The sequence below is a fragment of the Engraulis encrasicolus genome, chromosome 8, assembly GCF_034702125.1.
Source record: "Engraulis encrasicolus isolate BLACKSEA-1 chromosome 8, IST_EnEncr_1.0, whole genome shotgun sequence".
NCBI lineage: Eukaryota > Metazoa > Chordata > Actinopteri > Clupeiformes > Engraulidae > Engraulis > Engraulis encrasicolus.
Genome location: NC_085864.1, coordinates 28,954,116 through 28,972,042, shown reverse-complemented (window position 1 = coordinate 28,972,042; position 17,927 = coordinate 28,954,116). Strand labels below are relative to the sequence as shown.

The 17,927-nt window shown below is 43.4% G+C and overlaps 1 protein-coding gene across 2 annotated transcripts in view; it reads right to left on the bottom strand.

Moving 5' to 3' along the window:
* ryr1b (ryanodine receptor 1b (skeletal)) overlaps positions 1 to 17,927 on the bottom strand; it is a 112,856-nt gene that overhangs the window by 92,443 nt on the left and 2,486 nt on the right. For both annotated transcript variants that reach the window (XM_063205390.1, XM_063205391.1), the window contains exons 2-3: positions 3,875 to 3,994; positions 2,114 to 2,215 (exon numbers count right to left, since the gene is read on the bottom strand). In XM_063205390.1, the coding sequence (XP_063061460.1) occupies positions 2,114 to 2,215; positions 3,875 to 3,994 (222 nt within the window). The remainder of the gene's footprint in view (positions 1 to 2,113; positions 2,216 to 3,874; positions 3,995 to 17,927) is intronic.

The window sequence follows — 17,927 nt, the reverse complement described above, 5'->3', positions numbered from 1 at the left end:
AGACTAAGAGTCTAGTAAGCTTTTCTGGTGAAGCTGGGGAAAAACAATGTGAGGTAACAGCACTTTTTCACTAAGGGTGAATTCAAGAACAGAGGAAAAATGACCGCAGAAGAAGAAGAAAACGAGTAAGGTAGAGGTACAGGAAGTATTGAGTTTGGATAGAAATACTGGTTGGATAACGTGTGCAAAGACATACCCATTGGTCCAAATCGACTGCCTATGGATGGCAGGGAAGGGCAGGGGAAGGTAAAGGTCAGAGAAGAAATAAAAGGAAAAGGTTAACTAACACTTAAGAAGCGACTGATGAAAAGGAATAGGCAGCATCCCTCCAAGATGATTTAAAACTGTGAGTGGTCCTCCTTTGAGTATGTAAGTGTGTAGGTAAGCATATTCTCCATGTCAGACAAAACTAGGGCTGTAACAGTGTTTTTACCGGGAAAACGTGATATGCAGTCACTGTACTGTATACACAATACTGTATCATGATGCAAGAAAGCAATATAGTGGTACGTCCAGTGATAATGCCTCAACTCATCATCATTATTTGTAAACTTTTATTTAATTGTTAGTAGCCTCTTGTAACTTATACTACCTAAACCATCATAGTTTTTAGTTTATTTTGTTGGCAATTGTGGAAAAAAAGCAAATTAATTAATTTAAAAAGATATATTTAAAAATTGTGGGGTGTATCTAACCGTAGGTCAAAAAATGATGAAACAAATCGAATTGTGAGTTGAGTGTATCAATACAGGGGTGAGTTTCTCAAAAGGGAAGTTGTTAGCCTGTTAGCAACTTCGGTAGTTGCCAATGGGAAAATGCATTGAAAGCAACGAAGTAGCTAATGTAGTAAACAACTTTGGTTTTGAGAAATTCACCCCAGCCCTAGTCGAGACTACTAGGGAAAAAAAAATCACACTGAGAGCAGTGAGTCAGACTAACGTTTTTTCTCTGCTGCTTAAGGGTCCTCCCTCAATTGCTCAGGCTCATTTCAAATGCAGAAAATGTAAAAAGGAGTACACTGACAATATACTGTTGTTAGTTTCAGTAGCACTTTTGAAGCTGAAGGCTTCATAAAGCGTCATAAAGTATGTGGATATCCTGCCATGTATTCTCATTCCCATAGGCTACAGATGGGCCTGTCAACAGGCCTGTTCACTTTTTGCTGAAAACATTCAACTACATCGCAACAACATCACTATGACAATGCAGGGAGTCTTAAATGTAAGTAAACGATGAAGACTTTGTCATTGACATTTTGTTGACAATAAAGTTATAACAGAGGCTCTGCCCTAAGGGTTTACAAAAGCGATTTCAGTTACAGTATATCTGACCGACCTGACCGATGAGGAATGCTCATTAGGATCAGCTGGCTGGCAGAGATAATAGATGGATGAACTAACTGGCAGAGGTTCCATATTCTGATGCCAAGATCTCAACTTCATACTACACAGACATTGCATACATTGTGGGTTTGGGCGTTTGTTTTCTGATGATCACTACAGCTAGCATTTAACATCTGAAGCGATGCATGTTTTATGTCTGTGACCGCACTACCACCAACAAGATTTCTACAGTTGGCAGACCCGCAAAGCAAACCTTCCCCCAAACCCAAGACCTCTTCATTCTTCAGTCTTCCATCCAACCAGATCATCTTGTATCTAGATGAGGATACAATCTTGCCTGCAAACAGCGAAGAGCATGCACAGCATGCAGTGGTGTAGCCTACGTAGAAGGCAGGTATACACAGTATACCCACTTCAAAATTTCAGGGATTTCAGTATACCCACCTAAAATTGATTGATCCATTCTTTAGAATAGCACACATACACTATACAGTATACCCACCTCACAAATGCTCAAATAGACAGTATACCCACCACAAAAAAGTAGACTACACCACTGCTGCAAACAGTGAAGAGCATGCACATTACGTCACCCACAACACACACACACACACACACACACACACACACACACACACACACACACACACACACACACACACACACACACACACACACACACACACACACACACACACACACACACACACACACACACACACACACACACGCACACACGCACACACGCACACACATGTTGTTTCACTCACCTCGGACATGTCCACCCTGTTGGCGAGCATCTCCTGGAGGGCTCGCACAGACAGGGACTGCTCCAGGATGAAGCTACAGATGGCCAGGTCAGGGGGGACATTCTGGAGGAAGAGGGACAGTAAAACGAAACGATTACAGATCAACACATCAATTACAGATTGGAATAGGACTTATGTGTTATGAGTGCTGTGTGGTCTGTGTGATCTGTGTGTGTCTCGTTCACATAGACTCTTAGTGCAGATGGGGTCGCTGATGGGCCTATTCACTATTTGCTGAAAATATTCAACTACATCATAACAACATTACTATGACATTACAGAGAGCCTTAAGTAATAGATCAAGACTTAGTCATTACAATTTTGGTGGCAGTAGGGTTGTAACATAGGCTCTGCGGTAAGGGGTTAAAGTAGTGTTTCCCAACGGGGGCTCCACAGCTCCCAAAAGGGGGTCCTCGGGGGGGCGTTGAGAATGAGACACCTAAGAGAGGTGGGGTGCTAAGTTGCAAACAGACATTAGTCTGTTTTTTGTTTTTTGAATATATTAGGGGCCGTGCCGTGGGCTTTAGGGCGTAGGTTTATAATGATGTCAAGGGGGCTTTGAGAGGCTTATGGTGAGGTCAAGGGGGAGTTTGTTCAAAAAGTGTTGAGAAGCACTGTCTTAAAGGAACTCCCAATAATGAAAAATAGCTTATTTTCCAATTCCAGTTCAAACGATCTGTGGATATGGCACAAGCACTTCAGCTATCAGCTACACATAAATAATTGAATCGGATTAAATCAGTAGCCAAGCTAAATACAACTGGCAGACAGAGAGATTCTACTGTCAGATCCAGACACGGGATTCAAAAGTGCCTAAGGAGTTGGGAGACAATTTACGAAGAATGTGCAGTGAACAGTGAAGTACAGTTTTTATTTGTCACATACTCAATAACAGGGGTGTCAAACTCATTTCGGTTCAGGGGCCACATACAGCGAATTTGATCTCAAGTGGGACGGACCAGTAACATAATTGCCAAGTATCACAAATTTGTGCTCCATATCGGAACAGCATAGCTTGTCAATCATCTTCATTCATTTTTTTTTATTTTAATTTCTTCTTTTTTAAGATATTTCTTGACTTTATTTCCGATAGTGACAGTGAAGAGTGGACAGGAAGTGAATGTGAAGAAAGCGATGGGATAGGGTTGGGAAATGACTAAGGCCGGATTCGAACCTGGGTGCCCCTGAGCATGCAAGGCCATAAGTGATGAACAACAGCAGCTCCATTTTCACACCCCCCCACCCCCCTCTCTACATGTCTGGGGCCCCACTCAATCCTCTGATGGCCCTATGCTTGACACATCTGCTCTCTACAACTTACACAGCCTGCACTGATATTACTATGTGAGTGTTTGAAATGAGCCAGTGGTCTTTTAAGATAATCTGGTTTGATCCTATTAGGATTATTTGCTGAATTAAGTGTTTTGTAGGGCTTGGACTATCTAAATCTGACATCTGTGCACATCTAAGGGTAGATGACCGTAGACATCTGTGCAAATGTGTGTCTGTGCAAGTGCACGCCTGTGCATCAGTGTGTGTGTGTGTGTGTGTGTGTGTGTGTGTGTGTGTGTGTGTGCGTGTGTGTGTGTGTGTGTGTGTGTGTGTGTGTGTGTGTGTGTGTGTGTGTGTATGTGTGTGTATGTGTGTGTGTGTGTGTGCTTGCGTGTGTGCTTGCATGTGTGTGTACATGCTGCGATGACATCGGGGATTGCCCAGGCTCACCTTAGCGTTGGATGTTGTTTCCAGAAAACAGAGTCTGTTCCCGAAACCCTCGCAGGAGAGGCACAGCTTAATTTGTTCCTTCGCAACTGTCGCACTGCACTGCAACACCACCAGGTCACCCTGTGGTAGGAGGACCGAGAGACAGACAGTTAGCCAGAGAGAGAGACAGATATGCAGAGGAGCGTGCAAAAATGCAGGGAGGTACCAGCGACAGGGAGAGAGGGGGAGAGAGAGAGAGCGAGAGAGAGAGAGAGAGAGAGAGAGAGAGAGAGAGAGAGAGAGAGAGAGACTCTGACTTATAAAGCTTTTATTACAGAATTCCTGTAGTTTTTTTTTTTTTTAAAGAAAAACAAAATTAAAGAAAAAGATACATCTATACATTCCATCATATTGTGCTTACAGGCCTTCACCTCTGACTGTACACAAGGCAATATTGTGGCACCATATGTTCTAAAAAAAACAAGATCAAGAACAAGAAGGAGAGAGAGAGAGAATAAGAAATGATGATAGACAGTGTGACAGAATAACACGAGAGACCACACATAGACTACAGCAGTGGTTCCTAAACAGGGGTTCGGGGCCCCTAGGCGGGTTGCGGAGGTACTGAAGGAGGGTCGCTAACTAAAGGGACTTGTATTCACTTGTATGGTTAATAGATGTATTTGATGTCCTGTGGATTCCTAGCAATATGAGCGGACAAACTATTAATGGAAAATATTATTTTTGCCTTGGAAATAATAGTTTGTCTGCTAAAATTGCTAGAAATCCATTGCTAGGTTAAGACGGTGGTGGTTGGGGGTAGGTCGCGAAAATATAAAGTCCAAAAGCTGAAAAAGTTTGGGAAACACTGGACACAGTATGAGCCCACAGTCTGGGGTCGTAGTGTCAGAGGCAATAGCATACGTGACAACCTGTTACACTACCTACTGATTGGACAAACACCAATGAATGTTTGTGCATAGACGGTGTGCGTGTGTGTTTTGTGTGTGTGTGTGTGTGTGTGTGTGTGTGTGTGTGTGTGTGTGTGTGTGTGTGTGTGTGTGTGTGTGTGTGTGTGTGTGTGTGTGTGTGTGTGTGTGTGTGTGTGTGTGTGTGCATGTGTGTGTGTGTGTGTGTGTGTGTGTGTGTGTGTGTGTGGTTGAGGGGCAGCGGGTACTTTTGTTAAAGGAGCTGGCTGCACACTGAATCACCTAGCCCAACACTCACACACACACACTCACTGAGAAACACACATGCGCCAGTCCATCAGCCAGCGAGTGTAAATACGCCAATAAACACCCCCCGCCTCCTTAACCTCCCATCTGACACAGGGCATTCTCAGCTGTCTCCCCTGCTCAGTCATTATGTAAGTATATCCACCTAGAACTATCCCACTTCTCTTCACCTCCCCTCTCCCATCTCCTTCTCGCAATCTCTACAGTCAAACATTTTGAGGCTCATTGAAGACGTTGTGTTGCTGTTCATTTCATTAACTGAAATTGAGGGGTTTTTTTCAGTCATATATCATAAACACGAAGCTATATTTCTACTGACTTCATATGATGTCATTTTTGTCATGTACCGGTAGCCTCAAAATGCTTGCCGTTTCTCCAGTGAAACGCTGTAATAGTCTTTGAAGAAAAAAACAACCTATTGTACTACACGACATGACACTGGGCCTTTAGTAATGTAGCACGACGTGGTCATTGCCATTCTGGTAACAGCATATTTATAACCAGGGCAGTGTCTTAATGGGTTAAGATGAATTGTTGTTTATTTAATTAGATGAAAATTATTTTTTTTGTTTTCAGTCACAATACTCACATTACATTATGCACAAGATGTGCGTACATTCCACTGACTTCATATGACGTAGTAGGTTTTTTTTGTCGTCTGTTTTGTCTTCCCATGTGGAACCACTTTATCTTTATTTGGCCAATCATTTATCACCGACCAGCCCAGAACTGTCACCTCTGTCCTGTCCCCCCTCACCCTCTCCACATCTACTAGAATCTAGAGCAACCAACCCCGCTCTGTCCTCCACCCACCCCCCACCGTGAAGAAGAAGAAGAAGAAGAAAAAAATACGATCCCTTCTTCAGAACCTCCACCACACTTGCTCCAATTCCGCGTTCAAATTCCAATCAGCGTTCAGTGTTTGCTTAGTGAATGTTTGTGTACAGTATTAAAATCTCCTTGCCTCACTGCATACATAGATGAGAGCAGATTGAGAGCAGCATGGGCCAGTTATGTAAGCAAGCACCATCATAGCCCTTGTTGATACTGGATGAAGGATTAACAAACCCACTTGGTATGTTGAACGTACATACATTGTAAGGGATAACACATGTCTGTGAATGCATTTTATATATCAAAGCTTAATTAACTGAACTTGGGTAACAAAGACTCATATACCTTTTGGCAAGCTCTGAAAGAGGGCTGTATTGCAGCAAGCTACACTGTACGCTACGCTGACAATGATTTATACAGTTAGCCTTACGGGAAGAAAATTCAAGTAACAATTTCCATCTTTTACATTTGCCAGAGTTGAGAGATCAACTCTCCAGGGCCATAGGCACTGTAACGTACTAGGCACTTCAGGGGCTTCTATTTTCCAACCGTCAGAACAGAGCAAGTGCATTTTATCCATGATTTATGTAATTTTTTCCCCCTGTTTGCACTGCAGCCTTGCCTGTTACGTGTGCGTGTGTATAGCTCTGGCCCTGATATGGAGATGGAGTGTTTGCTTGCTTGCTTTGCTTGCTTGCTGCTAGTGGGGATTTCTAAAAGCAGCCAGCCAGAGAGCAAGAGAGCCAGCCACTGAGTGACTCACTGCTCCAACACCAGCCGTCAGGATCAGATGACACTCGAAGGCATTTTCAAAAAAGATTCAGCTGATTGAAAGAAGGCCGTCACTCTCTCTCTTGCTCTCTCTCTCTCTCTCTCTCTGTTTCTCACCCCCTCACTACATTTTGCAGAGTCAGTTCAACATAAGAGTTATATGGTTTATACCTATACGGTAATGCTTCTTTTTTAGATGGTCCTACTTTTCAAGTGTTGAATTTTACACTGAAAAATGTACCATGCATTTCTCTGTCTCGGACCGTGTCTGTCTATTTTTCTATTTTTCAATCAGCAGAGTTCACAATGATTTGCATTTTGTGAAAACGCCTACTACTGTATCCATACGTAGGCAGGGCTGCTGAAAGCTTTCACCAGGCCTTGGACAAAACCATCTGAAAGACCCCAACTCTCAATGCATACAATGTAATGGGGTTCAAATTCTGTCCCTCTGAGCCTCCACTTTCCATTGTGTGCAGGGAGTGCACAACTGAAACGCTCGTCCCTCCCTGTCTGCGCGGGCCTGTTCCTAAGTGTTCTACACCTGACACAACTGCTATGGACAGACCAATTTCACAATGTGTTGACGTTGTGTTGTCAATCTTGGTGAGAGCTACAATTGTCTCCCAGTTCCAGCCATAACACTCGAGTCCAAGATGCCGATACTAATTGCCTAATATCCGTTGGGTCATTCAGAGGTAGCCGCCGCAAAGCAGCGCACCTGTTGAATCCTGTCACCTCTCTGCGGATCTTCATTGTCTGCTCGACAATAATCTTTTCATCAGCTGACAGTCTGATAGTCAGGCTGTGGGGTCCACTTGAGAAGCTGGCAGACAGAGCCTTTAAGTTCCTGGGCTCAACTCTGCTTGGTATAAATACACTCTAAGCCAGTGGTTCTTAACCTGGGGTGCGGGCACCCCTGGGGGTGCGCCAGAGATCCCAGGGAATGCGCTGAATTTTGCTTGTGTTGAGGTTGCGACCAACATTCTGCTGAGGAACATTATAATTAGACCAAATCAAAACCAAATTGAAACACATTTTGATCCCCATTTAAATAAATGAAGGTATTGATTCACTTCTCAAGCAAGAATTTGTAATGAATCACTAAAATCACTTTTTAGTGCATATACAGGGGTAGAAGTTTGGAGAGGGGGTGCGTGGCTTGTCTTCGGCACAGGGAAGGGGGTGCATTAAGAAAAAAGGTTAAGAACCACTGCTATAAGCTAAGGCAAGATGGGGGGGGGACTCGTGAGTGTCTGTGCTGTGTTATTGTGACAAAGCAATGCAATGCAATGTGTGTTAATGCGTCACTGGGTGTTTATGTTGTGAATGCGTGTCTGTCAGGACAAAGGTGACGACACAGGAAAAATCCAGCGCCGACTAAGCCCTTTGCTCTGAGACATATGGATCAGCACTTAAAATAGGCTACACCACTTCCTGCTGCTGAATATTTCCCCTTATTCATGGCTGCGTGCTTTCTCAACCCTAAGGGGCTAGCTAGGAGTTTGCATACACAGTAACTGCTGTCACAGTAGTTTACTGTGCCAAGATGCAGACAATGAACTCCCAGTTAAGCAGGGTCACTGAGGAAAAAGATTATTCTTAGATATTCATATTCTTAGATTCTTAGATAAATCTTTTTGAGTATTTTTTTTTACTCAAAGGTCACCTTTAGCCTTTGTGGCTTTTTAAAAAAAAACCTTTGTGGCCTTCTATGGAAAAGCACAGGTGTAAATGTTTCAGCTAGCTCTTTTTACATGCTCATCACAGTGATGCTGTGAGTGGGCACAAGACTAGGGACAGACCGCAGCTAGCACTCTTTCAGATTTAGCAAAGCAATACTAACATTGCCTGGGCAGTCATGGGTAAACGGTTAGACTACTTTGTAGACAACTTGTAGGTTGCCGGTTCAACTCCCGACACGCCAGGTTGATGGGGGGAGTAATTACCCAGTGCTCTCCGCCATCTTCCTCCATGACTGAGGTACCCTGAGCATGGTGCCGTCCTGTCGCACTGCTACCTACCCTTGCACGGGTGAGGCATAAATGCAAATTCATTGTGTGCTGTGTGCACGTTGTGAGCTGTGGAGTGCGGTGTCACAATGACAATGGGAGTTGGAGTTTCCCAGATGGGCTCTCACTTCACTTTCACTTAAATATAATACAGTAAAAGCCTCCAATGGGCCCCCTGTCGGTGCCCTTATAATCATCACGACATCCCCCCTCTGGCTGTGCCCCTGCACAAACCGTCAATAAACCACTAAAACAGTTTCAAAATAAGAGCCCTTTCCTAGCTCTCTTGAGACAGAAAGGAAATCCCCCTGCTATTCTCACTGCTGACGTAGAACTGGAATCCACCCCCTCAAACCCCCCTCCAATTACTGGCACAGAGAGCATCGACTGCTGATGCAGACACATGGCTGAAACCGAGCAGATGGGGATGAGAATGGACTGTGTGGGTGCAAGTCATTCTAGCTTCTCTCATCCTTTCCTCTGTCCTTTGACTTTAGACCTCTGTGTTTCCCCTCGAAAAAAACAATACGGTTTCCCTGCTGTCAGGCAGCACAGACAGGCTTTTAGGGGCCTTTCCCAAAATTATGAATTCTGTTTTTGCAAGATATTAAATAAGTGAAGAATTCTTGCACACCTCCTTGGTCAAGTGCGTAGGAGTGGGTCACCAATGTTAAAGCAAAGAAAGCTCCCACACACTGTTCACATTTGCATGGTTTACTGCGACGTTCTTCAAGCTTGAAGAAGGTCAGTAGACCGAAACGTTGCAATAAACCATGCAAATGTGAACAGTGTCCGGGAGCTTTCTTTGCTTTAACCTTGCAAGATATTAAATAAAAGCTTTGATTATTGATGACATCCTGCCTCTCGTCACAAGGCCGCAGGAAAGGACGGAAAGAACTAGAATGGTCTACACCCTGTGTGTGTGTGCATGAGGGTGTCGACTGAGAGGCAATCCGCTCAGTCAGTCCTGTCCAGTCCAGTCGATAATACAACCGTAGCAGAAGAGGAGGGATAGCCTCATCTGAAGGGGGTTGCCCTTTCAGACAGCTTCAGTGTTAGGTCAGAGTAAAAGTCAGCGAACCTTTGTGCAGGGAAATGTCATCTGAGCCACAGGAGGCCAAGAACAAAGAGTCTTCCACAGTCTATTTGTGTACTATGCAGCTTATAGTAGGGATGCAATTTGTCCCGGTTATGTCCCATTAGTTCGACAGCCCATTAGTCCGACCAGACATGCTAAAACTATGCCCAAACAAACCTAAAAAATTAATAACCCTAACCGCCATTTAACGCATGTTCTGTCAGTATACAGTAATTTTAGCGTCATAAGTTTTTAAATATTCACTTTTAAGTTTTCTGAAAAGTAAGAACTATGCCCAACCAGAACAATTCCTAACCCTAACCGTCAGTAAAGGCATTTTTTGTCTGAAAAGACATGCCCACGTGTAGCCTAGCCTACCCCAGTAGCTGCGTGATGCTCCTGTATTGCTTATTGTCTGACTTACAGGCTGTCGGACTAATGGGCTGTCGGATCAATGGGCAGACCCCATTCGTCCCATATTACTGTGAGAATCAACACTAGTTTCCAATATGTCAATGGAATAAATGAGAATCAGCTGTGATCTGCCATTATTCGCCCTAGAATTGTTTACAAAAGAAATATAACATGAAGCCAAATGCAAATACAAAATGAAGCCAAATTTCAGGTCAGTGTTCAAGGTCGAAATTTGACAGGCCAGGGCTGGCTTATGATCAATCCTCACTAAACACACAAGTCTGGCATGAGCTTGTAATGTTTGCACTTTTCATTTTATTTCACAGCTAAATTTGCAACATTATGCCAGCGTCTTCAGTTAACTTTATATCTCTATTACTATTGCACTAGTAAATACAGACAATATAAGGACAAATAGGGCACTCATACAATCATAGCACTGCAGGCAATCATATAGTTAATAAACAACATTGACCTAGCATGCTAGGTATCTACTAATAGCACTCAGTCTAGACCACCATGCCCAGAATGGTACTGCTAGTGGTGTCAACAATGATCGATTCGGCGATGCAATCCAATGCGGGGCATGGCCGATCCAGAATCGATCCGGCAATTTCCAGAATTGATCCGGCAATTTTTTTAAGTTTCAATTACTTCCGTGAATATTTCGGGAGCAAATGAATGTTAAATTAAATAAAAGTACTTCAAAGCATTGCAAGACTGATACAGAAAACAGCCAATAAATTGGTGCTCAGTATCTGACTACTTGTATTGCCTCATCATGACTGATGAAACAGATGATCATGCCATGATCATGCCATGTCAGCCCATTATAAAATGTAATTTGGCCTGTGTCTTTATCATTATAGTCTTTTTAAGCCACACTCTCGGGCGTAATTCTTGCATTTTTAATCTACTGGGTTAGCATGACAGTATAGTAGTATAGTATATTTAAAGATTCACAGTATTTCCCTTTCCCATCATACCAGGGTTGAGAAGTGGCAATAGCACAAGGTGGTAAAGTGTTATGTGGTCTACCACCCATAGCTGTAGCTGAGCTTATCATCTCAGGGACAGTAAACAACAACATATTTCGATTACACAGTTCCAGAGGGCCCATGGGCATTGAAGGTGGACCCCGTTCATGTACTCTACACATAAATGTGAAATTATAAAACCAATAGCCCAGGCCAATAAGAAGGCCAAATATTCATGGAAAACATAGACGTTTGTGAAGGAGCAACACAGGTTTTCATAATGACTACCTAAAAATGCTCCACACCATACATTTAATGTCTATTTAAAAAAAAAAGATTTAAGTCCAATTCATTCTTTTTCAGTGTGGGTCTTGTTCTCTTCACTCCTGTCTCCTTGGGTCTTGGGCAGGCCCCTCCACTCCTCCAGGGCTATTTTGGGTGGCTGCACCTGTCACTCTCACATTCCCCCTCCACTGCTGACCAGCAAATACTGGGAAGTTTCTCCTGCGGTGCGCCAGTGGAGAGGAGAGGAGAGGAGACTCAGGCGTGACACAGATCACGGAGCGACCCCGCCGGCCAATCAGCCCCCACACAAGACTCAAGACGTCAAAACAGCGACCTAAACTCACTCGATTGTGCACTACGGCTACGCTGTACTCGTAGCCCCTTAATGCACGCCGCACCTCCTGTGGCACGCTGTAATAGACATTGAAAGTTATGTACTATAGCACTACACTACTATGACAGTGCACTATGACAGTGCACTATGACTATGACAGTGCACGGGGCCTTTAGTAATACATCACGACTTGGTCATTGCCATTCTGGTAAAGGCTAATTTATAATGCCGTGTCTTAAGGGGTTAAAGACACATACAAACATGATGCAGAGATACACATACACACCTACACGCATCAACAACCCGCCCTCCCACATATGTACAGCAATCACCTAAAGATTTATGGACCACAACATCAAAGCAATTCTGACAGTGGCACAATGAAAATATTTTAGTTATCTAGTTATTTTACTATAGCATGCCGTATTGTAACCTATACACGTATCTCCTACTGTAGATCCTCCTAGCACTCTGCTTTCAGTGACCAATAGCCAGGCCTAGAATGGTAATCTGGCGTTCAAGCGATACGTGTGAGGCCATGCAGTTCGGGTTTTTTGTAGACTGGTCCACAATTTAGAAGGGGTCACCCAAATTTCCCGGACCTTTTTTTGCTCCCAGTGTAGTCCTGCCGATAGCTATAACCAATATGAGTACTTGACAGAGCACACATAACGTATATTTAGGAAAAAAATAACACAATGTGACAAAGTGAGTTATAATTCAATTTAACCCCACGACAGATTCATGGCCATATCTATATGTTCAGCTGTCGAGCTCAGTGAAATACTGTGTGCTGTGATTCTTTCACTAAGCACAAGTAATAGCCCAAGGGCAGGGAGTAGTAAGCATGTGAATGTCTGGAAATGTGAATGCAGAGTGACGTACGTAAAACTAATTCCACTACCGAATGCCAAGTGTTGAAAGTAATAGCATACAGACCTATAGAACATAAGATAACATATAGACCTACAGTATATAGATACTGTCAGATAACTTAATACTCGACACTAGATAAGGAATTCACATACTGAATTGCATGCTTATTCCAGTACACGTAGCCCCTTAATGCACGCCGTACCTCCAGTGGCATGCTGTAACAGTCATCGAAGAGTTAACTACTGTATAACTACAATACTATGAAATAACAAAGGGCCCTTTAGTAATGCACTACGACTTGGTCATTGCCATTATGGTAACAGCACATTTATAACTCCATGTCTGAACGGGTTAATAGCTGGAAACCATGGCAAAATTAAAGTTTATTCTAGACGAAGAACAGGGAAAGGTTTTGGTTTGGCTGTGGGAGACGTTTGCATAATGACAGACATTCACAAAGCTTAATAAACTGATTGACCATGATAAATTACATACTCCCCTATGACAAAATAAATAGACGGTTCAAAGATTAAAACGTTCTTGTGATTTGTGCATTGCTGGCAATAACCAGGCTACATTCACACAACTGTGTTTGAACATCACTGAAGTCATATGGCATCATAGGGCAGTCATGGGTAAGCGGTAGGGCAGTCATGGGTAAGCGGTTAGGGCATCAGACTTGAAGCACAAAATGTACCAGTTTGACTCCCGACCCGCCATGTTGGTGGGGGGAGTAATTAAGCAGTGCTCTCCCCTATCCTCCTCCATGGCTGATGTACCCTGAGCATGGTACCGTCCCGCGGCACTGCTACATTTCGGGAGCCATTGGGGCCTGCCACCTTGCATAGGTGAGACATAAATGAAATTCCGTTGTGTGCAGTGTGCACTTGTGTGCTGTGGAGTGCTGTGGAGTGCTGTGTCACAATGACAACGGGAGTTGGACTTTCCCAGTTGGGCTTTCGCTTTCACTTGAGTTGTAACCAATCAAACCGCCCCTGCCATCGCAACCAGAGCGTAAAAGGAATATAGGAGCTAGGCACAAAGCTCCATAAGATAGAAGGGCTCGTACAGTGTTGACATATGGGTAATCTGATATGATAACTGATATTGAACGAAGAGAAGACACCGGAGCAGCTCAGATGGGATGCTTTTTCTGTTGTGCACATGTTGTGCACTTGAATTAAAAAGAAAAAGCATCCCATCTGAGCTGCTCCGGTGTCTTCTCTTCGTTCAAGATTACCTGCCTCCCTCCCGTTGATGCACCAGATGTAAAAACAGAAGCGCGTGGAACCCCTTTTTTGATGATAACTGATATGTTTGGTATGCATATAGATATGTTTATATGCTAATGTATTTGTAAGGCAATCAGGGCCCTAAATTAACTTTTTTTCACCAGCAGCCAAAATGGCTAGTAAATATTAATCTTACACAGCCAAACACACCCACTAATGGGTCAAAGTGGCTAGTAAGGTGGTCTTTTCTAGCACCCAAACTGAAATTCCACCAGCATTTGGCCGGTAGGATGGTGCTCATTTAGAGCCCAGGTAATATGTAAAGTTATGCGAGTAGATGAGTTTCAAACTTTTTGATCCTCTCTTTCAAAGCCCCACCGTCCCACAACAAGGCACCAACGATTACTCCCCCCTTACATCACTTGGTCACATGTGATAGGCTGAGTCACTGGCGTGCCATAAAAACCACACAGTCAGTCACAACACTGAGTGCCTCTGTGGCACTATAACACAGCCTGCACCTGTTCATTGTGAGAGCGCAGGTGGTGACTTCTCACTTGAACTCAAACGGAACAGGTGCTGGCTCTGTCCATCCTGCTCCCTCCCTCTTTCTCTTTCTACTGCTGTGCTCCCTAGCTCGCTCTCTCCCTCTGAATCACTGCAGGTCTCCCTACCAATGTTACGGAAATAACACACAAACGCAGGGTGGCAGAGAGAGAGAGAGAGAGAGAGAGAGAGAGAGAGAGAGAGAGAGAGAGAGAGAGAGAGAGAGAGAGAGAGAGAGAGAGAGAGACAGAGAGACAGAGAGAGACAGAGAGAGAATGTGTGTGAGAGAGAGACAAAGAGACAGAACAGTGGATGCAGAGTCGAAAAGAGAAAGACAGAGGAAAGAGAAACAGAACTGCAAAAGAAACCTCAATCGATACTGTATGTTTGAATGCACTTAGCGGAATTTGAACAATTAATGTTTCAAAACCGAGTGCACCTTCCAAGTTGTTCTCATAGTAGAGTAGAGTAGAGTAACTTTACTGGGGGGGATTCAGGTGTCAAGTAGCTTACAAAAATCCATTCATTCATACAAGAAGGTTGGTTCAGTTGAGTTTATGAAGGCGGGATTGTATTTAGCCATTGAGCAATGACAGAGATTGGAGATCAAAGACAGAGAGTACGGTAGAAGAACATGAATGATGCAATGGAATACTCGGCCATATTTCATGTGACCAGTGTGAGATCACCACGAAGAGCAATTAAAATGTCAGTCGCTACGCTACCCAGCACCAGGGCTGCTGAGAGCTTTGGCTGGGCCCAGGACAAAGTCATCTGAAAGGACCCCCTCACTCAGTACATACAATGCAACGAGGACCCAATTTTGGGGCCCCCTCCTGCCTGAGCCCGTGACAACTGACCACTTTAGTCCCCCCTTGTCGGCTTCCCTGCCCAGCACCACACACACCAACCCTATCATATTCTTACCTCAGCCAAGGAGGTTATGTTTTTTTCCTTAGTTCGTCGGTTCATTTAAAGGGGCACAAGGTAGGATTATGTACTTTGCGTGGTGCCCGTGGCATGCCTGTCTCAAAATCTACACCGTCATGAAAAAATGCTGTTTAAATAAACTCGCTGTGAGAATGTTTTTCATCACAGAATGCCAGCAGTTGATACAAATATGAATACGAATATGAATATGTAAATCGATTTTTCGTACGAAAACTGCTTCCCATGACACTCGTAGCGGACCACTCTGTCCAAAGTTACATGTGGGGTTCTCAGCGGACGGACCGTCAAAGTGGTCACAAGAATCATCATTCATTTACTAATGACTCAAAATAAGCATTGACTGACTCGGGACAGTGATTATTTTTTTTTAATCCTACATAGAGCCCCTTTAGCAGCCCAACAAAAACAATTATGGACTACTTTTGATTATTAGATTAGATTAGATACAACTTTATTCTCATACAAAATAAAATGCAGTATGATATGCTCAGAATGGGTCAGGGTCTGGCTAACCAAGTACTGATATGTTTTTTGTCACTGATTGTGGTGATACTGTATTGTTTGGAATGGGTGAGAGTCAGAGTAACTTAGCACTGTTCGTGATAATTCAGATGTCATGGCAGAGGTCTGCACTCTTCGAGTGCCTTTCTATTTTTTTTAGCCTAAAGCATGTGGTGGTGGTGGTGCAGTTGTCTGTCTAGTTGTTACGGCCAACTGTATGTGGATGCTGCGTGTGGCAAGGAACTCTATAAGTTACTATGCTAGTTGGTGTATCGACCCAACAGAATCCAGTTTGATTTGGCCCTACTATGGCTCTAATGGTAGGGCGCTCGTCTGCTACGCGGCTGACCCGGGTTCGATTCCAGCCCCCCGGACCCGTCTCCCTCTCCCAAACGTTTCCTGTCTCTCTCTCAAACTGTTCAGTCACTAGTTAAGTCTAAAATCCTCAAAATAAAGAATTCAGTATGATTTTCAGAGGGTTTTCACACCAGTTAGGTCAGTTGACCTTTTAACCATTGCCCACAGTGACACATTAGACTTAGAAAGGGAAAAAATGCATGTGTGTGAAGGCAATGCATAGGACGGACACAGATTTTCCCCAATGGATTCTGGCACAGGAGAAGTAGGACACAGACTCTGGTTCTCTCGCTCTCTCTCTCTCTCTCTCTCTCTCTCTCTCTCTCTCTCTCTCTCTCTCTCTCTCTCTCTCTCTCTCTCTCTCTCTCTCTAGCTCCTGTGTCTTAGGCACTTAAAAGTAGCTTGACTATAAAAAGAAAGTGCTGCCATAGCCCGGCTGCAACCTGAACATCCCCCTATGAACACACTAAAAAACACTCCACTGGGTTCGCACTGGGCTTGCACTTGCATCATGAAACAATGACACGGTTGTCCTTTAGCCCAGTAAGAGCACTTCAAAAGTGAGGTTAGGACAGTTCTGTAGACGGGATATGTTACAGCTGATTCAGAGACGGTCCATTATGGATTAAAATAATCTTTGGTTGATTTGATTTAACAAAGATGATGCACTGTGTGTTTACTGTAGATGTTTCCTTGCATTACTTGGAAGCTTTCAGACGTTCGATCTCATCTTACAATGTGAATACTTGCATTCACCAAACACAAACATCAAACTACTGCCATGAGAGAGTACTGTAATCCTGAAATGAATCTGAAAAGCTAGGTACGGCAAGACGGATTTGTTGACACATTTTATACACCAGGCTTCTCAATGTCCTGTAAAAAGAAATGTGAAAAACAAAGACCAAGGAAATATGTCAAGGAAATTTAAGGAAGAAATACATAAATTGGATTAATAAATAACTAAATAACAACTGTAACCTTAACAAAAACACTAAAGTACTATGCCATGATTAAATGTAATTTAATCATAAAATCAAATTATCAAATTCATTGTGGAATGTAATGCTAAAAGCTATCTCTAATCTGTGCAATTCCTGAAAAGAGGTTTTGGGAATATACTACTACACGGGATGACAACAGCAGGGTCACCTAAGGGCCACCTACACAACACAACAACAGTGAGGTGCAGTTCCTGAAATATGACTGTCTGACACAATGGCTTAACAACTTTCAGTCACCGCCGTATTTCATGCGAGTCACTATTACACGCCTGCTGCCAAATTTAAAGCTTTCTGTCAAGAGCATGGCATGTAAAACCCACATGGTGCACAGCACACTGGCACAACAACCTACTGTAACTATCTGTGGAGCCATACACTGAAAAACATTGTAAGTAAGTTAAACGTAAAAAAAAGTCGCCCTGCTGCCTTAAGTTTGTAAGATAACTGAACTTGAGACTTAACTCAACCAGAGGCTTTCTCAAATTTAGTTAATCTACAAATTTAAGGCAGCAGGGCAACTTGCTCTTTTACGCTTATCTGGCTGCAATGTTTTGCAGAATACATTCGCATTGGATATTTATTCAATTGCTGTTATGCAGGTATATCCATCCTATCAATCAACAGCAATCCAATCAATTCACAGATCTGTGTGCTTCACAGCATCTAC